Genomic DNA, 23832 nt, shown 5'->3' with positions numbered 1-23832 from the left:
CATCTTCTGAAAGTGTAGTTCACCTTTCTCCGAACCTTTCTTTGGCACATGTGATTATAACATATAAGCACTAAACAGTCATCTAAATTTTTTTTAATTCATATCCTCTTGCAAAAAGCACACGAAGAGTGACAACTCACGGTTTGACTTGCAGATTAATTTTTCTTTCTAAGTTTGATGGGTACTATTTGTTGAGTCCAGCTTGACCATGAACTGCTTTGAGCTTAGGGTATAACAAGACAATAGGATCAGTGGCCACTTGCCATTAATGAGCATTTCTGACTCCTCACTGCTTACGCTATTGTACTTCACTAAATTATTTTTTAATATTATTATTCTATTATTCATTTTGAATTTATCATTTCAAGCACGTATTTTGTATATAAAAGTTCATATCAAATCTTGTATAGAGAAAAGGGATGTCATAATCAAACAAAGAAGATACAGATCACATTCCATCAAACTCACCATTTCAGTCACGGCATATGTTCTATAACCTGATTAACCAATTAAATTTGAAGGCCGGGAACGTGACTTTAATTAAGACATTATATGTTAGCAAAAGAATATTATATATGTTAGTTTTACTCAATTCACTCTCTATATAAGTTTTTATTCAACACTGTAGCAAGTGTTAATTCGGGAATGAAGGACTCCTTTGACACCAAATTTTTTAAATTTCTTTATGCACCCCCGTTGGAAATTCGGTAATATAATGCTAGAATCGATTTCTGAATGGATTTTCTTAATTTAGTTCTTTTTTCGTTTATTAATTCTTTCTTTGTATATTTTGTTTAAATTTTTTTATAATACAAATAAAATAATAATTAGTAATATATTTAAATATTATATTTTAATAATATAAAAAATTATTAAAATTGTTAAATATTAACATATAATGTAACTAAAAAATTGGAAGAATAACTTTTTTACAATTATTAATATTTTTTAAAAATTAGTTTGTTACAACAACCAAATAATATTATAGGGGAATCAAATATTTTTTTGAATCAAAATACCTAACATGAAATTTTGAAGTAAAAATGATTTTTTATTATTTTTGAGCAGTTTTTGTATGTGTTTTTAGGCTGATTGAAGTCTCGAAAATTACATTATCGACTTCACTGGCCTGAAAACTACGAGCATGAAACATTATTTGAACCAAAAGGTCTAATACACATAGTCATATAAGTATCAAAAGTTGCTCTTATGGAATGAAATTTGAATAATCAGGGAAGTGCAAATCAAAATCGCCAAGGTACCCATTAAATTGTTAAAATGTCTGATAATTTATATTGTTGTTGTTTGTGACTACATATTATCATAAATGCTAATTGTTAATTCTATAAGCATTTGTCTTTACTCATAATAGGTTGTTGTGATAAACTAATTTTTAAAAAAATATTATTCTTCTAATTAGTTGCATTATATCTTAATATTTAACAATTATAATAATTATTTATATCATTAAAATATGATATTTAAATATATTACTAATTATTATTATTTTTTTGTATTATTAAAAAATTTAAACAAAATATACAAAGAAATAATTAATAAATGAAAGCAAAATAAATTAAGAAAATCCGTTCAGAAATCGATTTTAGCAGTACCAAATTTTCAAGGGGTACAAAAAAAAAGTTTAAAAAATTAGGTGTGAATTTGGATACCCATTCCCGAATTTACACTTGTTAGAGTGTTGGAGGATACCTATGTATATAATTTTGGGGGGAGGATAGTTTGGTAGATAAAAAAGATTGAAAGGTATAGATGTGTAAAAAATGGGAAAGATATGTTTTTGTTCAAGGCATGCTTTATTTATGTTACTGTGCCAAGAGTCTTTGTTAATATCTAGCATTTTAACTTTGTTAGGAGATCCATGCATTTGCAAGGGATGCAACTTATGAATTGAATTTTTATAAGTATATTTTTCTCTAGTTTTCAATGAAGAAAATTATGCGAACTCATTCATTCTTGTTTAAAGTTTACAGGAAATGAAAAGAATATTGTCCAAAAGGAAGGCCACGTATACTATATATCCTATACGCTGCACATGAGAATAGAAAGTACCATTGTTTTTGTACACTAAAAGCACAGCAAGCACATGATAGTGAGCAGGAATCACTCACCTGTGGAGTCAACAAACGTATGCTCAGTTTATATTATCCAAATCCAAAATGATGTTTGTGATATCTTCACAGCATTGAAATATCAGCCTGCATGGCAGTAGCCAGAGTTAACTAGAATCACAACTGAGGAAGGGCAGACCTAAATGATTCATATTTTTTTATATGATTCACCATACACTTACACACAAAAGGTCAAAAACCAATTAAGGGTAAAAAGGACATTTAAAATGATTGATACAAGAAATGTTTATTCCTATCATTTCTATAGAACATTTTTTGTGTGTTCTTTAATTTTGAGAATATTTTTAAGATGTGCTTATAAAAATTATGAAAAATAAGAAAACAAACATAAAATAATAAAATATAACCTTAAATACAATGATGAAATATTTGATGTTTAAATTATAAAAAAATATTGATATACTCACCTCTTTTCTTTAAAAAATTATTACATAATCTTGAACCACTTCATATTCATCATGTCTTAACTTATATTCACGCAGTAGATAACAAGATTTTAAATTTATAAGAGTTAATAATATTCAATTATGTATCGTTGGTCAAGACTAAATGTATGCAATAATTTCTTATTATCTCTCTTACATCACACAGACCCAATGTGTGTAGTTAAAGATTTGCATCATTATTTTCATAACAAAGTTATAAAATTTCCCGATCTTGTTTGTGTGTATGACGTTTCTAAGCTGTTTTTTCTTGTGCACATATATTTTCCGTATAATATTTGTTTGACATTGGCGGCAAAAAGAGCAAAAGGAAAAGGAAAAAAAAAAACTATAACAAGACATTTTCAATTCTGTCTTTCTTGGTGGGCAAAGACTTGCCATTATTTTTTTAATCACAGTGATCATGATTTCAAGAATTTTAAAAGCAAGGATTTGCATCCAACCCCACGAGCTGCCACGGTTAAAATTAAAAGAATCAACCCATTCAAAGTTTCACTACATTATTAAAGTAAAAAAATAAACACTAAAAAACAACAATAAACGAGGAAACATAGCAAGTTGTTCTGTTCTCACATTACATGTGGATTCATTTTGGAACACTTTTCTCTCTCTTGCAGACCTGCTCACATTCCCCATTATATAAGACCTTGATTTGGGGACAAGTTTCTCCTCACTCCTCGTCCTCTTTTTTCTCCTTTGAAAAAATCACGGGGAGGGATCGAAGCCCGAGAAAATGGGTTTGCCATTAGTACATGCTCTGTTCTTGACTCTGTTTCTGCTCTGCCTCCAAACAAAAGCAGAGGATTTTGGTGCAACCAGGAAGCTCGCAGGAACATGCAATTTGTTCAGTGGAAAATGGGTCTATGATGCTTCAAATCCTCTCTATGACCCTTCTACTTGCCCCTTCATAGATCCACAGTTCAATTGCCAAAAGCATGGTCGCTCAGATAAACTGTACCAAAAATATAGGTGGATGCCATTTTCTTGTCCCTTGCCAAGGTACTTCTACTTCTCTTATCAACCATTGGACAAAAAAATCAAAATACATTTCTTTAAGTATTGTTTATGTTATTTTTTAATCAGAATTAGAGTTTCATGTCACTAATTCACACGATTAAAATATTATATAAATTACTGACATAAAACTACGACGCTGATTGAAGTACAACACACAGCATATAAAAAACTGTATCCAAGTTTTTTTCCTCAATTATTATAGTCTCTTATATGCATTTTTGTTTTGTCATGTTATGGTCATAGACTAAGTGGGGTTGTGAGATTTTTGTGCAGGTTCAATGGATTGAACTTTTTGCAGAGATATAGTGGGAAGAAGATTATGTTTGTCGGCGACTCCTTGAGCTTGAACCAGTTCAATTCATTGGCATGTATGCTTCATGCTTGGGTGCCAAAATCTAGGAGCACTTTCAGCCAGAGGGATGCTCTCTCCAAAGTGGCATTTGAGGTTGGTTCTTTTCATTCTTGTGCTTTAATTTACATATTTATTGCTCAGTGTTTTGATTTTTGAAACACTTCATTTTTTGGTGTTATTGTTTGTCCATTCAAGTTGTGTCACTTTCCTTTTCTTGCTTTCAAGTTTTTGACTGAAATTTGAAAACTTGTTTCAGTCATTTCCATGTTTGAACTCAAATCAGCTACCCTCTAATCTGATCTAAATTTGAGTATTTGAGCTCAGAACTTGGCGTGGTGCATGTGCATAATTTTGTGGTTACTGTGTGGCATTGTGCACACTGAAGTAAGAGCAATAAAGGTTGCATGTGATTGGTTGGAGACTTTGCTTTTTGCTGGGGACATACCTGAATCTTAATTTAAGAGATAATAAATATTTGTGTCTCATTAGTTATTAATATACTTTACTCAACACAGTTCTCTTTCTCTACCTAATTCAAACCTTTCTGCACATAAAAGAACAAGAAAGTGAAAAACCATAATATTTATTTATTTCAGCAATTTTGTATTAATTATTAGAACAAGCGTGGAGTTTCATTTGCCACATATTCATTTGATTTTGGTAGAAAAGGGGAACCTTTTTTTCATGCTTCATATTCAAAACTACCAACAGTTCCTTTTTTTTTTTCCTTTCCTTCTTTTTCGTAGAAAACCTCAATTTTTTGTTACATCCTTAAAGACTATGAAAACCCAGTTGTTTTACATAGAAACTTTATCAAACAAATGTTTCAATTAGATATGAGTTTTGTTTGGAGATCTGACTTTCTCTCCAATTCAGTGTGTCAATTTACTTAATTGACATCAATCCAAATTTTAAACAGTGGCTTAGTTTTTATCATTGGCTGTAGCTGAATTATGAGTAAGACAACGACTAACACCATTCTTCAACAAAACCGTTTTTCTTTCCATGGTTGCTACCTGCAAATGAAATGAATGATAATTTGATATTTGCCCCTTTTTTTAGCCTCTCCCTCCACCAGAAAATCTTATTATATGCTTCATTATGCTTGTTTATGGTATAAGCTTCCATAATGCTATTTATATTTATGTACTATTACAACAGATATATAACTATTCATAATTGCGTGTGGGTTAATTTGGTAAGAAAGAAAATTTTAAAAAATAATAGTTGAAGCAGGAATTTTAAAATCTACGTGTACAACTGCGAAAAACCAGAATTCCAACAAAATATTTTATATTAATTTTAATTATAAACATATCTTGTTATTTTCACTTTATATTTTGTTGTCACTTTGAAAATAATAAAATGTTTTAAAATCAGAAAATAAAAAATAAAAATATTTCTTTAATCATTAATAAAATAATAAAATATTTTTTCAAACTAGACTGACCGTATTCTTTGGATTTCCGGGTATGCCTTCTAAAATAGCTATATAATTAATAATTTAACTTCCTATGACTTAGAGAATGGACCACTTGTGGTTGCAGACAGTTCTCTGCGTCTGCGTTTACTCCACAAATCTAGTGAATTATAGAGTGTTAAAAGTTGGACCACTTCTTGGTGATAAGAAATAGTCATGCTTTGCCTTTTATATTATCTTCATTTTTTTAAAAGAGGATTAGTATTCTCACTAATGGTAAAAAGTGGGATAATAATATTTGATTATAAATTCTAAGGCTATTCATATTCTCTTCATATCTCACAAAAATAGAAATCTTGTATGATTATTGCCCTGTCTTTTAATCATTTTTGAAGGGTGCTAACATATGCTGGCACTCCTATTGTCCTATCTTGTATTATTAGTGCTAATAATGTATTTTGATATTTTTTAATGAGAAGAGATCAACTTATTTTATGAGTGACATTAAAATAGTTATTTTTCTTCTTAACTATTAATTTTTTTGAAATCTAATGGTTAAAATTAATTATTTATTAAAATTTTAAGAAAATGAACGATGATCATCATAAATAACTTTGCTTTGAAAGAATTACAATTAGAGTAAGTTAATTCTGTTTTTTAATAAATTTTCTTTTATAAATCCAAATTGAGTCTTATTAGTTTGAGAATGAGAAATAAATACCACATGTTAAATAAAATTCACATGAATTTTATCCAATAAAAAAAGTGTGTGAAAAAAATGTTATTAACATTTCTCATAGTTTTGTTAAGAAGACTGAGGCATGACATGAGTGGAAAAGAATTTTGGTAGAAGGGATTGCTTGAGAACTGACCTTACTTAATAAGGAGGGTTTACCAAATAAAAAATTTATCTAAAAAAAAAGTATCACAATACAAATTCTGTGTATTTTTTTCAGGACTATGGGCTTGAGTTGTATTTGTACCGCACAGCATATTTAGTGGACCTTGATCGTGAGAAAGTTGGAAGAGTTTTGAAGCTTGACTCTATCAAGAACGGTGACTCTTGGATGGGGATGGACGTGTTGGTCTTCAACACGTGGCACTGGTGGACCCACACCGGAAGTTCTCAACCGTAGGATCATTGTTTCAAATTTTCAACGTAGTTTCCAATTCCAATGGTTAACTTAATTTTTGGTCCTGTGAAAAATTCATGACAGGTGGGACTATGTTCAGGTGAATAATAAGTTGTTCAAAGACATGAACCGTTTTCTTGCGTACTATAAAGGGCTAACAACTTGGGCTAAGTGGGTTCAGAGAAACGTCAATCCAGCAAAAACCAAGGTCTTCTTCTTAGGAATTTCTCCTGTGCATTACCAGTAAGTTGTTAATTTTCTAAATTCTAATTCATCCATTTAAATATAAAGGGATATTTAGAAGAGTTTTTTTTTATAAAATTTATTTGAATTTATAAACTTGACTTGTATATAAGTTTTTTTTTTTTATAGTTTATTTCAATAAGATTACAAAGAAACTTATTAATATAAACTCTTTTTAAGTTAGTTTAATAAGACTTATACTAATATAGCCTTTGGCTTTGGTTTCTCTCTTCTTCTTTTTTATTATTTCAGTTTGGTTTCTTTAGGTTTTAACAAAATTATTTTGGTTCCTTAACGTGTCTTTGTTAGATCAATTTGGTTATTTGGTCAGTTTTTTTTTTTTTTTTTGCACTAATACAGTGTTAATATTGGCTTATGTGACAAATGCCAATATGATGTAGCTTCTCATCTCAAAGATTGTCGGGTCTCACACTTTATGGGATTAAAGTAAAACTTTTTGAACTTAAAAGGACTAAACTAAAATGATAATATTAAAAGTAAAATACGATACCAAAAGTGTATTTTATTCAAAGATTTACACAAGTTTTTGAATAAATTCTTATGTGATAAGCTCTTGTTAAATACAGCATAAAAAGAGAGCTCTTGTTAATAAATAAGTGTTTAATTAAGCTATTCATTGAAACATGCCCTTAAAATATATCTACGTATATTCTATGATAATGTAAATGTGCAAGTTTTTAATTAGTTATCATTGGTGGTTTATGTTTTGTGGTGATTTAGGGGGAAAGATTGGAATCGACCAACAAAGTCATGTATGGGCGAGACACAACCATTCTTTGGACTGAAGTACCCTGCAGGGACACCAATGGCTTGGAGGGTGGTGAGCAAGGTGTTGAACAAGATAACTAAGCCAGTGTATTTCTTGGATGTGACCACACTCTCACAGTACAGAAAAGATGCACACCCTGAAGGGTATAGTGGTGTTATGGCAGTAGATTGCAGCCACTGGTGTCTTCCAGGGCTTCCTGACACTTGGAATGAGCTTTTGAGTGCAGTTCTTTCTGGTTGAAAACAATCAAATCAGAGATGACAACTTTGTTTATTAGGTCCAACTTGTTAGAGGAAAACCAATTGTTTTCAACAGTAGGAAATATTTAATTTGACATTTTGGTTCTTGTAATTGTTGGAGAATAATAGGGCTTGATGCTCCTAATTGTAAATGTGGAATATTAATTTGGCAGAAATTTGCCTTCAATTGTACCAAATACCATTTTGAATTTTGAAAAACATTGTGGAAAGATGTGGTGGCTCATTGTAAAGTAGTTTATGAATGACCCTTTTCTAAAGCATTGAAGTAATATTGCAGTAACAGAATATGATGTAGTGATGTTGATTGAGGAGTTGTAAATTTGAGCTATAATAAGTTTTAGGTAAATAGTCATTGTTGTCTTTGAATGTGTAATTTGTTAATAAATGTGTCTCTAAAAAATAAAAATATAAAATTTAGTTTTCGAAATTGTAAAAAGTGTGATAAATATATTTGGTTGTTAATTTTCATCCGTCGTCATTGTTAATAAAATAGTCTACATGACATAGAGGGACAAATTTGTCACTAAAATGATTATCAGCGGTTGTGCTGACTAGGTTGGACAAAAATGTTATTAAGATATCATTTTTGAACGTAAATGTCAGTAACTTTTTGTTGAACGAAAATATTAATATTTTTTTATTGGAGGAAAATGTTAATAATTTTTTTGGACCTAGATGTCAGTATGTTTCATTGGACCAAAATGTTAATAAGTTATTCTTATTGGTCGAAAATATCAGTAATTTTTTATTGGACCTAAATGTTAGTATGTTTTTATTGAACTAATTTGTTAGACCCAAATTTCGTTTCACATAAGGGTAAAATATAATTTTAGAATAAATTTTTGTCATTTTTTATCGTTACAAGCATAACATTACAATAATCACTTAAAAAATATATTAGCAAACATAATTTGAAACAAACATAATAATAACGATAATATTGATTATCGACCATAATTTTTCTGTCATAATAGAAATTATCTAAAATAAACATTGTACCAGTTTATCAAATTATAATAATTAGTCATAATCTACTATAAATAAAAGATAAATATATCTCATATTTCACTTCTTCAAATCTTAACTATTTTATTAATAGTAATGGGCAAAAGTTAATAGTCAGATACATTTGTCGCATTTTTTATACTTTTGAGGACTAAATTTTGTATTTTCATCTTTCAGGGATGCGTTTGTTAACAAATTACACATTCTGAGACAAAAATGACTATTTACCTATTCATATTCCTAAAGAGTGGGAAAATGAAAAGTCAAGAAAATATTATATGACAAATATGTCCTTATGTTGGCAATTAGAGATGGTCACATTGACAATCATTTCATTAACAAATTCATCCATCCGTGACACGTAGACTATTTTATTAACGATGGCGGACGAAAGTTAACGGTTGAATATAGTTACACTTTTATACTTTTGAGGACTAAATCTTGTATTTTCATCTTTCAGGAATACATCTATCAATGAATTACACATTCAGAGATAAAATTAATTATTTATCCTAATTTTTATGTCTCACCTCTCAATATGACCTATTTTACTATTTTATTTGCTGACATGTCGTCGACCTCCAATGTCAAATAAAGTGACATGCTATTCCATGTGGGTAACAAAAGGAGTGCATTGTTGGGCTTTGTAATTGGTGATGATTGAGGAATCAAATCTTCAACATTATTTGGGTTTTAAACAATTGATGCCCAAATAATCAACTTAGGAAAAGTCCAATGGCACAGCCAGATGCAATTTCTGCATGCCAAAATATTTTAATTGAGAAAAATTTATTACATCTTTATGAAGACAATATTATGCATTTTCCAAAATTTATTATATGGTGCAGAATTATCATTAGTCTATCATTCTAATCAATTTTGATGTCATACATATACAGAGATTAACTAAGACTATATTAAGTAAAAAATGCAAAAAAAAAAACTAAGACTATATTAGTTTTTGTAAAGAAAAAAAAAACAAAAGCAAAGACAATATTATATATGATGTCAACCAGTATTAGGTTTTTATGATATATAACATGGTGTCTATATATCACTGCTTGTTACCTTAAGAACATGTAATAACTTCTCCTTTAATCCAACCGGCCTTTAGCTTTCACCTCAAAATTTTCTAATCAATTTGGTTTCCTGAACTCTTATTAATAGAATTCTGTTAAAAGAATTTCATCATTTAACTTTCTTTTAATGAGAAACAAACAAGAAAACGCTTTTTATTATCTCTCATGCAAACTCAATTATAATATTTATTGAAACTATTGTCAAAATAAAAGACAATGTGAATTATGAAGAGATGCACATTAAATTATATATATTCAACAATTATTAGAATTGACAAAATTAGAAGGAAACAACACTGTAATCAACACGTGTTTCCTGAATATGAACTGCTTGTCCTAAAAGAAACAAGGGAGGTGATATATATTTTACAGAGTACTACTGATCTAAAATATTGATCACACCATGAATAAAGTTAGAGATACTGATTTAGAATATTCTTGTTTATATATTTTGTATAAAAAAATCTGTACCTGTATAGAAAAAAAAAATATCTGTACTAATATGAGGCATTCCCCTAAGCTGCAACGTGTCTCAAACCTAAAGCATCACAACAAACCTTGGATAACAATAACACACGATTCATGTGCATGCTAAGCCAACACTGTCACACGTTGTAATGGCCACAAGGCAATGCACCACTTGTCCCTTCCCCATGCAAACCTCATCCAACACCAACTCTTCAAACCGACACAACCCTTCTTTTAAAGCACCACACTCAACACAACAACAGAAACCAAAACCGCACAAAACAAAACAGTGTCTTTGATTACTAGAGAGAGAACAATTAACACAATGGCTTCTGAGCAAATGCATCGCAGAGGGAACAGCAATAGGGTGATAGAGAGAGAGGTTCACGTTGAGACACACAGAAAGGAGTCCATTGCTGATAAGGGGAGGGTAGAGATAGAGAGTGAGAAGAAGGAGAAAGAGAGAGAGTTGGCTTCTGATAGAGCCAGGTCTGGGAATATAGTTAAAGACAAAGAGGTTGAAGAAAGAAGAAGAGGGAGAGAAAGTGGTGGTGGTGTTCAGCATGTGAGGAAGTTTGAAACAAAAGGTGAAGAGAAGAAGCGTTTAGGGGAAGAGGCTGAACTCGAGGGAATAACAAGAGTGGTGGTGGAAAGAGAGTGCAACAAAGAGGAGAAACAAAGAAGCATGCCAAGAGGGAATGTAGAGGCACAGAAAGCAAGATCAATGGAGAGAACTAGAGAGGAAGCTAAAGGAAGAGAACAAACTGAAACCAAAGGCCAAATCATGAAGGTAAAATAAAAAAACAATAGCTTCTAATATTCTTTGTATGCCAACTGAGCCTCTCTATAAGTTAGTATTATAAAGTGAAAGAAAAATTATTATATTGTCTAACGTCATCACATATTTATACATGGTTTGACACAGGCTAATCTTAAATATATAGTTAAATTTTATTAATTCTTTTTACTAAATTAAAAAATTCAGTTATGTCACATTTGGAGATTGTCCATGATCATGCACACGTGTGATCCTAAACATACAATAATCTCTCTCTAAAGGGATCTTTCTAAAAGGTGAGTTTTTGTATTATTAACCCTTCATGCTTAAATGGAGCATGTTGAAATGTAATATGAAGTTGTAGTAATACAAAGTGTCTTTACCAATAATTTTAACCTTTTGTGATTCATGGTTTATGCTAGGGTGGTGGTGAGGAACAAGGAAGAAGAAGAGAAGAAAATAAACAATCCAACCTAGAAGAGATCTCTAAGTACAGTGAAGCTCAACAGAAAACAATGAAAGCAATTGAAGGTGCTAAGGAGAGATACGAGAGAGCACAACAAGAAGCAAGTAAAGCATCCAAAGAGAGAAACGGTCAGGCAAATGAGGGGGCTGAAGAAGGCAGAAGAGAAAGTGGTGGTGATGTTCATCATGTGGCTAAGTTTGAAACAAAAGGTGAAGAGAAGAAGGATTCGGTGGGAAAAGCAGAACTCGAGGGAAGAACAAGAGTGGTGGTGAGAAGAGACTGGAACAAAGAGGAGAAACAAAGATGCAAACCAAGATGGGAAGTAGAAGTAGAGAAAGCAAGACCAATGGAAAAAACTGAAGAGGAAGCTAGAACAGAACAAGCTGGAACCAAAGGTCAAATCAAGAAGGTAAAAAAAATAAAAAATAAAAGCCTAAAACATGTTTGTGATGTTCCACAAATATCTGAAATTTTTTATTTTTGTTTTCCGATAAAAAATTTTATTTTATTTTTGTTTTCTGATAAAATTTTTATTTCTTTTTTATTGAGTTTTTAATAAAACAAAAATCTTTAATAAAATAAAAATTTTGTTTTTGATTTAAAAATTTAAGGGGCGAAACGAGATATAGATGACTGGATCAGTCTGGCTACAAGACCTTGAAAAAGGAATAAACCCTGATACTTCTTTTTTAGTTAGAGCTTTCAATTTTTTGGTCAGTCAAGGATTTGGATTCGAGGCCCGCTAGGTGAAGCCAACAAAGAAAGAAATTTTTTATTTCCCGATAAATTTTTTATTTGTTTTTTTGATAATTTTTTTGTTTTTATTTTCTTTTTATTGAGTGTTGGGATTCAAATATTTATTAAAAATTATAAACATATTTTAATTCATGATCTCTAATATTTTTTGTTATCTTGGGTGTTTGATTTGACTTTTTTTATTTTCATTTTCATTGGAAATAGAAAATGGTGATAAAAATGCGTTTGGTTGAATTTTTGAAAACAATAAAATCTCGTTTTTCTATTTTCAGTTGAAATCAAGAATGTCATTTTGGATAAAATGAAAACACGGCGACAAGGAATGTAATTTTAATCAAATCTAAAAATACATTTTTTTGAAAACGCATTTTCAGTATTTTTATTTCTTGAAAATAGAAAATAAAAAGTCAAACCAAACATATTTTTAGAATTCTAATCTTTTAAAAATAAAAATAATTTTTAGAAAATGAAAACAAAAATCCCTGAATATTCTTAGTATGCATACTTAGTAGACTTAGTATTCTAAAGTGAATGAAAATATATAGTGTTAAGTATTCATGGTTTGACATCAACTAATCTAAACATAATAAATAGTTAAATTTTATTTGTTCTTTTTACTATATTTAGAAATTCAGTTGTCTTATTTGGAAATTGACCATGATCATGCACGTGTGACCCTAAACACACAATAATCTCTTTAAAAGGATCTTTCTCACTCCTTTTTTAAATTTTAATAAAAAGGGAGCATGTTGAAAAATAATATAAAGTTTTAGAAATATAATTTTAAGGTTTTGTGATTGTTGGTTTATGCTAGGGTGGTGGTGAGGAACAAGGAAGAAGAAGAAGAGAAGAAACATGAGAAGAAAATAAACAATCCAGCCTAGAAGAGATTTTTAATTGCAGAGCTGAAGCTCAAGAGAAGGTTAAGGAGAGAAATGAGAGAGCAAAAAAAGCAGCAAATGAAGTTGTCAAAGAGAGAAACAAGCAGACAACAAAGGGAAAAGATGTCACAAGAGAGAAGGGTCAACAAGGCAAACTTAAAACAGAAAATGGGACACAAGACAATGGTCAGAAGGGTTATGGTGGAGCAAATTAAGGACACCATTCGTAGTGTGGACCACATTACTACACCACTTGCTGGAAAGACCAAAGTTACTGCTAGCACCACTGCTCAGTATGTTGAAGAGAAATCAGCACAAGCCAAAAATGCTACAGTAGGATCAATGGAGAAAACTACAGAGGATGCTAAAGGAAGAGAAAAAGCTGGAACCAAAGGTCAAATCAAGAAGGTAAAATTAAATAAAAATTAGCCTCTAATACTCTTTGTATGCAAGGTGAGCCTCTATGACTTAGTATTCTAAAGTGAAAGGCATATGACATATAGAAGGTGTTGTTGAATCTTAACATATGATATAGTTGAATTATATTAATTCATTCTGGTATATTAAAAAATTCAGTTATATATGTCTCTTTGGAGATTGCCCATGATCATGGACACGTGTGACCCTAAATATACAATAATCTCTTTAAAGGGATCTTAATTTTTTTTAAATAAAAGATGAGTTTTTGTAATATTAACCCTTCATTTTTAAATGGAGCATGTTAAAAATAATATGAAGTTGTAATAGAAGGTGACTTCACCTATAATTTTAACCTTTTTGTCATTGTTGGTTTATGCTATAGGGTTGTGATGAGGAACAAGGAAGAACAAGAGAAAAAACAGGAGAAGAAAACAAACAATCCAACCTAGAAGAGATTTCTAAGCACAAAGCTGAAGCTCAACAAAAAGCAATGAATGCAATTGAAGGTGCTAAGGAGAGATACGAGAGAGCAAAAACAAAAACAACAAGTAAAGCTTCCAAAGAGAGAAACGTGAAGGCAAATGAGGGGGCTGAAGGAGGAAGAAGAGAAGCAGAAAGTGGTGGGGGTGTTCATCATGTGGCTAAGTTTGAAGAGAAGAAAACTTCAGTGGGGAAAGCATAACTCGAGGGAAGAATAAGAAAGGTAGTGGGAAGAGAGTGGAACAAAGAGAAAAAACAAAGAAGTTGTCCAAGAGGGAAAGTGGAGGTAGAGAAAGCAAGACCAATGGAAGCTAAATGAAGAGAAAAAGTTGAAACCAGAAAGGTAAAAATTGTTTAGATGCTAACTGAAAATCTATGACTAAGTATTCTTGATCCTTCATTTTTAAAGGTAATATGTCAAAAATAGTTTAAAGTTGTAATGCAATGTTTCTTCATTTTTAAAGGTAATATGCTAAAAATAGTATAAAGTTGTAATAGAAGGTGTCTTCAACAATAACTATAACCTTTTGTGATTGTTGGTGTATGCTAAGGTGGTGGTGAGGAACAAGGAAGAAAAAGGGAAGAAACAGGCGAAGAAAATAAACAATCCAGCCTGGAAGAGATATTTAAGTACAGAGCTGAAGCTCAATAGAAAGTTAAGGAGAGAAACGAGAGAGCAAAACAAATAGCAAATGATGAAGCTGCCAAAGAGAGAAACATGCAGGCAAATGAAGGGGCTGAAGAAGGTAGAAGAGAAAGAGAAAGGTGTAGGGGTTTTCATGTGGCTAAGTTTGAAACCAAAGGTGAAGAGAACAATTTAGTGCGAAGAGAGTGGAACAAAGAGGAGAAACAAACAAGCAGTCGAAGAGGGAAAGCGAAAGCTAAAGGAAGAGAAAAAGCTGAAACCAAAGAGGTAAAAATTGTTTATATGATAACTGAGCCAACTCATAGTCTAAAGTTGGATCTTTCTTACTTTCTTTTGTGAAAGATTTTGTATTATATACCCTTCCCTGCTAAAAGGGAGCTTGTCAATAAGATAAATAAAGTTGTAATGCAAAGTGTCTTCACCTATAATTTCAACCATTTTGTGATTGTTGTTTTATGCAAGGGTGGATGTGAGGAACAAGGAAGAGGAAGAGAAGAAAATGAACAATCTAATCTGGAAGATATTTCCTAGTACAGAGATGAAGCTCAACAAAATTCATTCAATGCTATTGAAGCTGCTAAGGAAAGCTACGAGAGAGCAAAAGAAGCAGCAAGTGAAGCTGCCAAAGAGAGAAACAAGCAGGCAAATAAGGAAAAATATGCCACAAGACAAAAGGGTCAACAATGCAATCTTAAAATAGAAAATGAGACACAAGACAATGGAAAGAAGGATTATGGTGGAGTCAAGGACACCATAACCACTGTGGACCACATTACTACACCACTTGATGTAAAGGTCAATCTTAAATCAGAAGAAAGAAGGATTATGGTGGAGTCAAGGACACCATAACCACTATGGACCACATTACTACACCACTTGATGTAAAGGTCAATCTTAAATCAGAAGATGTGACACAAGACAATGGCCAGAAGGGTTATGGTGGAGCAAAGGGCACCATTGGTTCTGTGGACCACATCACTACACCACTTGTTGTAAAGGCCAATCTTAAATCAGAAGATGTGACAGAAGACAATGGCCAGAAGGGTTATGGTGGAGCAAAGGGCACCATTGGTTCTGTGGACCACATCACTACACCACTTGTTGTAAAGGCCAATCTTAAATCAGAAGATGTGACACAAGACAATGGCCACAAGGGTTATGGTGGAGCAAAGGACACCATTGGTTCTGTGGACCACATCACTACACCACTTGCTGTAAAGGCCAATCTTAAATCAGAAGATGTGACACAAGACAATGGCCAGAAGGGTTATGGTGGAGCAAAGGACACCATTGGTTCTGTGGACCACATCACTACACCACTTGCTGTAAAGGCCAATCTTAAATAAGAAGATGTGACACAAGACAATGGCCAGAAGGGTTATGGTGGAGCAAAGGACACCATTGGTTCTGTGGATCACATCACTACACTACTTTCTGAAAAGGCCAAAGCTGCTGGTAGCACCACTGCTCAGTATCTTGGAAAGAAAGTAGCACAAGCCAAAGATGCTACTATGGAAACTGGAAAGAGTGCTGCAAAAGTGGCTACATATTTGAGGGACAAGGCTTTGTCCACAGGGTGGAGTGGTGCACAGTATTCTACTGAGATAACTATGGAGGGAACCAAGGTTGCAACCAATGCTGTTATGGGAGTAGCTGAGTATGCAGGCCAAAAGGCTTCTAAACTTGCAGGTATGTCAGTGGATACTGCTAAAGGTTTAGCTGCTATAGCTGGGAGAATGCCAAGGAGTACTCTGCAAAAAAGAAGGTGGATGCTAAGAAGGATTTGGAGGCCAAAAGGGAAGCTCAAAATGAGGTGGTTATTTTTATCAATGGCTCTTCTAGTATGTGTAGGTAGAGAAATGTATGGTATTATTGAAAATTTAAGACTTGCCAATTAAGTGTTTTGGTACTTTTATTGAGAAACTCTTTCCTTCTCTTCTTTAGCATGTCCAAAACCCTCTCAATTAATTATTGAATTAAAAAAATTATACCAAAATCCTTAAATTTATCAACTCTCAATTAAGTATATATGCCTCATTTAATTATAAGACTATATAATATGTTGAGCTACTAAGACATAATTACTCGGAAGGAATCTTTCTTAGATAAAGGAGAAAAGGTCTCTGTGTAATCAATTCTTTCTCTTTGAGTGAACCTTTTGGCAATAAGTCTTGCCTTATGTCTCTCAATGTTGTCTTGTGAGTCTTTCTTGGTTTTAAAAACTCATCTACATCCAATGGCTTTTACACCACTAGGCAACTGTATGAGGTCTCAAACTTGGTTAAACGCCATAGAATCCATCTCATTTTTCATGGCATTGTGCCACAAGTTTGATTCTTTAGAACTCATGGCCTATGAAAACGTTTCAGGATCATTTGCAACTCCAATGTTGTAGTTTGATTCTTGCAGACACACATAATCACTGGGAATTGCAGACCTTTTGACTCTAGTAGATTTTTTTAATGTTACCTCATCACTCTCTTGAGGAACTTGTTGTTCAATCGGTTGTTCAACATTATCTTAATATTCCTCATCAATAACTTGATCTGTATGATTGTTTTCAATAATTTGTGAATTTTCAATCATTGGTTGTCTAACACCTGTTTGTACTTGAGGGGTGTGAATGACAATCAATCTCTCACTTGAGCTAAAGGGTTGAGCTTCATAGTAATCCTTTTCAAAAGAAATATCTTGAAATTGATCACTCCCACTAATCAAGTCATTCTCAAGAAATCTTGCGTTTCTTGATTCCACAATCCTAGTGCTATGTGATGGACACTAGAATCTATACCCTTTGGACTTTTCAGCATATCCAATGAAATATCCGCTAATAGTCCTTGGGTCTAGTTTCTTCTCTTGTGGGTTATAAATTCTCACTTCAGATGGACATCCCCAAATGTGTATATGTTGCAAACTCGATTTTCAACCTTTGAATAACTCAAAAGGTATCTTTAAGACAGCCTTGGTTGGAACTCAGTTTAATATATACATAGTCATCTTTAATGCTTCAATCCACAAGAATTGAGGAAGTTTTCTATTACTTCTCATACTTCTTACCATTTCCATTAGAGTTTGGTTTCTTCTTTCTGTCACACCATTCTGATCCGGAGAACCAGGCATAGTGTACTGGGCAACTATCCCATGTTCGTGAAGAAACTTTGCAAACAGACCCGGTGCTTGTCCATTCTCCATGTATCTACCATAGTACTCTCCACATCGATCAGATCTCACGATCTTAATTTGCTTTCCACATTATTTCTTGACTTCAGCCTTAAAATTTTTAAAGGCATCCAAAGCTTCATCCTTAGTATGAAGTAAGTAGAGATACATGTATCGTGAATAATCGTCTATAAAGGTGATAAAGTACTTTGGACTACTTGCATCCATATATGGACAACAAATATCTGTATGTATGATTTCTAATAGGTTTAAGCTCTTCTTTGCATCCTTTTTAGACTTGTTAGTTTGCTTACCCTTAATGCAATCCACACAAGTCTCGAAATCAGCAAAATCCAAAGTACTAAGTACTCCTTCATTTATCAATCTCTTAATTATCTCGATAGAGATGTGTCCTAATCTACGGTGTCACAACATAAGGGATTCCTCATTCACAACACATCGTTTAACCCTGGCGGTAACATGCATAAAATTATAAGCAACATCATTTTGCAATTCAATATAGTAAAGACCATCGAGTAATGCACCAGAACCAATAGTTCTAGATTTATTAATTAAAGTAAAACCAAAATCCAAAAAATTAAAAGAAAAACCCAATGGCGCAAGTCTCGATAGAGAAATCAAATTCTTAGAAAAACTTGGTACATAAAAAGTCTTTTCTATACGTAAAATGAAACCGTTGCTTAAAACTAAATTGCACGTCCCAATGGACTCCACATGTGAGCTCATCTTGCCTCCTGAATAGATGTGCTGCTCATTTCCCACTGGCCTCCTTAGGTTTTCCATACCCTGCAAGGTATTTGAAACATGAATTGTTGAACCAGAATCAATCCACCATGTGTTATGATTAATACTAACCATATTAGATCCATAACAAACAAAAGCAAATGGAGTACCTTTCTTGTCCATCCAGCTCTTAATCTTTAAGTAGTGTTTCTTCATGTGCCCTTTCTTCTTGCAAAAGAAACACTTGGACTTTTTCTTTATGACTGGTTGAGCAGGAATCTTGCCCTTGTTTTTGGGTTGATCCCCTTTCTTCTTTCCATGAACAGTTAAGTTCACCCTTTCGCCCTCTTCCATAATTAACCTTTCCTCTTCTTGAACACACATGGTCATTAACTCAATAATTGACCATTTATCTTTATGTGTGTTATAAGAGATTTTGAAGGGAGCACATTGCAAGGGCAGAGTACACAAAATATACTGTACTAGGAAAGAATCAGGCATGGTAACCTCCAAGGCTTTTAGTTGAGCCACTATATCCCTCATGTGCATGATGTGATCATGTACACCCCTTTTCCCTTAGAGCTTTAAGGATGATGAAATTCTGATACTGAGGACAGATGTCGTACAGGATGTCACGACATCCCGCTTCAGAACATGCAGATTATATATGACAGTATGAACAGATTAAACAAGTAAATAACACAAGAGAATTGTTAACCCAGTTCGGTGCAACGTCACCTACATCTGGGGGCTACCAAGCCAGGGAGGAAATCCACTAGAATAGTATTAGTTCGAAGATCTAACAGCCACTGTATACAACCTTCTCACCTAATCACTACCCATGCAACTTCTACCTAAGAGCCACTCTTAGATATGAGAACCCCTCTCACTCCCTTTCAATCACTCACCCGTGTTTACAAACAAATCAAAGACACACCAGAGATTGCTCTCTGAACAATAGAGATCAACTCTACACACTCAGGTCCAACACTTGATGTTAGGGTAACATCAAGGTGGCTCACAAAACACTCAAGTCCCAAAACTCACAAAATAACTTTTCAATCTCGGACTTGGTTAGAAAACTCGTACAGCCTTCATGTTTATATAGCAGTGTGCGTATCTGGGCTGCAACAACTTGCGCTGGATAAGATCTATCATTCTCCTGAAAAATCTGCACTTAAAGATCTAAAAGATAAAGTTTGATCTTTTAGTTTTTATCTTTAATCTTTAATCCCTGAACGAACTATTCAAGTTTGTAATTCGAACTTTAATTATCTTTTAATTCGTTCCTAAAGATAGATCGCCTAATCTGTTGCTGACTGCACATTAATCTGTTAAAGGTATAACAGATTTATGTGTCCAGTATTTTCGGGCAGGATGTCCTGGACATTGTATCCGACATCGTGGATCCTGCAGCTTCAATTCTTCATTTGACATTTTATCTTGCCTTGTGCATTGTGCAGCCCGATCTGATTCCTTGACATAATGTTAGACATCATGTGCAGCAACTCCAGCTTTCCTTCATTGTCTAAGTGCTTATGTTTTAACAAAATTTTAGCCAATCTTTTAAAACTCAGTAAAGCTAAGCACTAACAATCTCCCCCTTTGGCAAATTTTGTCTAAAACATACTTAGACACTTCCTGAGCAGGTACGAGCAGTCATGCAAGTGGGATCAGCAACTTTCATTATCAGAGTAATCAAGCACAGCAGTCTCTGTAGTGGTGACAGCAAAATTCTGCAAGTTGCAAATCTACAAGTCTTTTCCAGGATGTCAAGACATCTCACGTGACATCAGCTTTCTGCTCCCCCTGTCTCCATGCTCTTACTGCAGCATCTTCTATCAGCTACTAGTTTCAGTAGCTTACATCAATCATCATCAGCAGCCGCAGTATAAATACTACTCCCCCTCAAAATCATAAATCATGCATAATCCTACATGCATAATCTACTGCATAATCTACATGCATAATATCCTATCCTACTACTCCCCCTTTTTAGACAGAATTTGGCAAATGTAGAATGCATGAAATTAAGGTGCAAATATTACAGACCAATAGCAATCCATTGTTCAAAGGGACATGCCCCAATAGCTAGTAACAGTAAAAAAATAAAGGTCTGATGGTCATGGGGTGGCATCAGAATCATCATCATCTGATTCTGTATCCTCTGCTGCATCTTCTTCTTCCTCAGCTGCTTCTCCATCATCAATGCCATTGTCTGAGAGTCTTTTGATCAGGCGTTCCAGCTCCATTTTCTTCTCTGTGTTGGCTTTGATGGTTGCCTCCAGCACCTTGCATGTGTCCTTGAGTTCAGCAATCAAATCATCCTTGGACACAGCACTTGAAGCAGCAGCTTTCCCTGATGTCGAGACAATGTCTGGGACATGTGTCCCCTCAAACAGTTTGTAATGCAGGGATAGAGGAGATTCTCTCTTCTTCACAGAGTCAATGTTGTTTAAGATATTGGGATGTTGACTCAACATAATGCCACACAATACAGTTGGGAAGGCAATGGGTAATTTGACAGCAAAAGATTCTGAATGCTTAATAGTTTGATCAAAAATATAGTTTCCAACATTAAATTTGGACTCGGTTCCAACAGCATACAGAAATTTACCCAAACCTGTGGCAACAGTGGAAGTATGATTGGTGGGTACCCAGTTGGCAGTGCCAATCCTATGCAGGATTGCATACTTCACACTTAGCTTCCCTGCAGAAAGCTTCCCTTTCTTTGGCCAATGCTGGACTTGCTTGGCAGTGATTTCCTTGGCAATTTGATGCTCAGAAACAGCAATATCCACCACTCCTTCAGTTGGTCTGCCCAGGTATTTGTTGATTACAGCAGGGGAGAATCTAATACATTTTCCTCTGACAAACACTTTCTGATACTCATCACTCTTTCTGTTTGTTATGTCAGAGGGAATGTTGACAATGAATTCCCTGACTAGGCTTTCATAACAATCTCCCAACTTGGTGACTGTTTTCAGCAGTCCAGCAGCCTTGATGAGGTCCATGATCTCCTTGCAATCCAAGGCATCTCTTCCCAGTTCTCTTTCTACAGCAAGTCTGCGTTGATATACAAATTTCCACCTTTCAACATTGCCAATGGAGTGGAATGAAATGTTGTCCAATGGGGCATCAGGGACATTTCCAGGCACCTTTTTCCCTGATTTCTTGGCTCTCTTGATGTCGGGAACATCTAGTTCGACATCATCATCAGAATCAGGTGAGGAAATTTCTTTCCTCTTCTTGGAAGGGATTGCAACTTTGCTCCATCTGGATGTGGTAGGAGTGATTGGTGTGCTCTTCTTCTGTGCAATAGTTTTGATTCGTCCAGACCTAGTAATGGGGGTTTTTCCCTTTCTGCTTTGTAATCTTTCTGCAATGCCAAGTGCCAACTTTTTGACAATGGGTTCCTCATCAGATTCTACCTCTTCTAGATCAATGAGGTCACCTGGAGCAGGTTCTGGTGCCCTTGGTGCAGGGGTCTCCTCTGTGGCTTGATCCTCTTCCTCTGTTGATTTCTCTTTACTGGATGAAGAGAGGACTTCAGCATTTGGGGTGGAAGATGTTGGGACATCTTTATCAGCATCAGGGACAGAAGCATTTTTCAAAATGCTATTCACAAGACTGCGGATCTTCTTATCCATCTCAGTGTCTACTTCCCTAGGGCTTGTTGCAAAGCTAGGGTTTTCAGAAATCTTCACTCCCTGTTGTCTTTTAGGGATCAGTTTCTCAGGAACAGGGCCTGGACCAGGAATCATTTGTATGGGTTGGATATTGAATTCGGGTTGTTCCTGGTTTGATGGAGTTTTGGAGAATGATGGAGATGATGGTACAGAGGGTGAAACAGGGGATGAGGTTTCTTTTGGTGAGGTAGCCATGGAGAAGCAGAGCTTTTGGAGTGGTTTCGTGAATATCTGAGAAGTGTTGGGGAATGAAAACGAGATTGCCACGAAAATGTAAGTTTGAATGAGGAAGGTAGGGGGACGGAGTTTGAATTTGTTTTGGCTCAGTAGTAAACGTGCTATTAATGTTGAGTGAGACGTTTGAGCACGTTCAGATAGAAGTAGCTGCTATAATTCCTCTAGCAGACAAATGCCCAGCTTGCCCCTCAGTTTTTCAAACTGATTTGCATCCAATGCCTTTGTGAAAATATCTGCTACTTGTTCCTCTGTGGCAACATGCTCCAGTGTGATAACTTTATCATCAACAAGATCTCTGATATAGTGATGTCTAATGTCAATGTGCTTGGTTCTGCTGTGTTGAACAGGATTTTTAGAAATATTAATAGCACTCATGTTGTCACAGTACAATGTCATGACATCTTGTTCGACATTGTACTCCTTCAGCATCTGCTTCATCCAAACTAGTTGTGAACAGCTGCTTCCTGCTGCAATATACTCTGCTTCTGCAGTAGATAGAGACACACAGTTCTGCTTCTTGCTGAACCATGAAATAAGATTGTTTCCCAAATAGAAACATCCACCAGACGTGCTTTTTCTGTCATCTGCACTTCCAGCCCAATCAGCATCACAATATCCAACCAGCATTGAATCTGAACAATGACAGTACATAATCCCATAGTCACTGGTGCCATTTACATATTTCAGAATTCTCTTTACTTGATTCAAGTGACTTATCTTGGGATTGGCTTGATATCTTGCACAAACACCTACTGCAAAGGTGATGTCAGGTCTGCTTGCTGTTAAATATAGTAAGCTCCCAATCATGCTTCTGTACAGACTTTGATCAACACTGGTGCCAGCTTCATCCTTTGACAGCTTCAAGTGAGTAGGTGCAGGTGTTCTTTTATGGCTGGCATTTTCCATCCCAAACTTCTTGACAATGTTCTTTGCATACTTGCTTTGTGAGAGGAATATGGAGTCTTCCATCTGCTTCACTTGGAGTCCCAGAAAATAAGTCAGCTCTCCAACAAGACTCATCTCAAATTCAGATTGCATCTGTTGGACAAAATGTCGAAGCATCTCATTCGACATCCCTCCAAACACAATGTCATCAACATATATCTGTGCTATCATCAAGTTTTCAGCATCTTGTTTGACAAAGAGAGTCTTGTCAATTCCTCCCTTCCTATACCCTTGCTGAGTAAGGAACTCTGTTAGCCTTTCATACCAAGCT

At 34.2% G+C, this 23832-nt stretch overlaps 2 protein-coding genes across 2 annotated transcripts; both read left to right on the top strand.

Annotated features, from left to right (window-relative positions):
* The first annotated feature begins 3202 nt into the window (after positions 1-3202).
* LOC114377898 (protein trichome birefringence-like 39) lies at positions 3203-8077 on the top strand. Its single transcript, XM_028336367.1, has 5 exons — positions 3203-3592; positions 3884-4055; positions 6339-6514; positions 6600-6758; positions 7500-8077. Exons 1-5 carry the CDS (start codon positions 3327-3329, stop codon positions 7786-7788), a joined length of 1062 nt encoding a protein of 353 aa, XP_028192168.1. The 5' UTR covers positions 3203-3326; the 3' UTR covers positions 7789-8077.
* A 2608-nt stretch (positions 8078-10685) lies between these two features.
* Positions 10686-13219, top strand: LOC114378760 (histone-lysine N-methyltransferase, H3 lysine-79 specific-like). Its single transcript, XM_028337387.1, has 3 exons — positions 10686-11150; positions 11561-12013; positions 13175-13219. The coding sequence occupies exons 1-3, from the start codon at positions 10686-10688 to the stop codon at positions 13217-13219; spliced, it is 963 nt and encodes a 320-aa protein (XP_028193188.1).
* The last annotated feature ends 10613 nt before the right edge of the window (positions 13220-23832 follow it).

The sequence above is a fragment of the Glycine soja genome, chromosome 12 (genome assembly GCF_004193775.1).
Source record: "Glycine soja cultivar W05 chromosome 12, ASM419377v2, whole genome shotgun sequence".
Taxonomy (NCBI): Eukaryota; Viridiplantae; Streptophyta; class Magnoliopsida; order Fabales; family Fabaceae; genus Glycine; species Glycine soja.
This window is presented reverse-complemented; position numbering and strand designations above follow the sequence as displayed.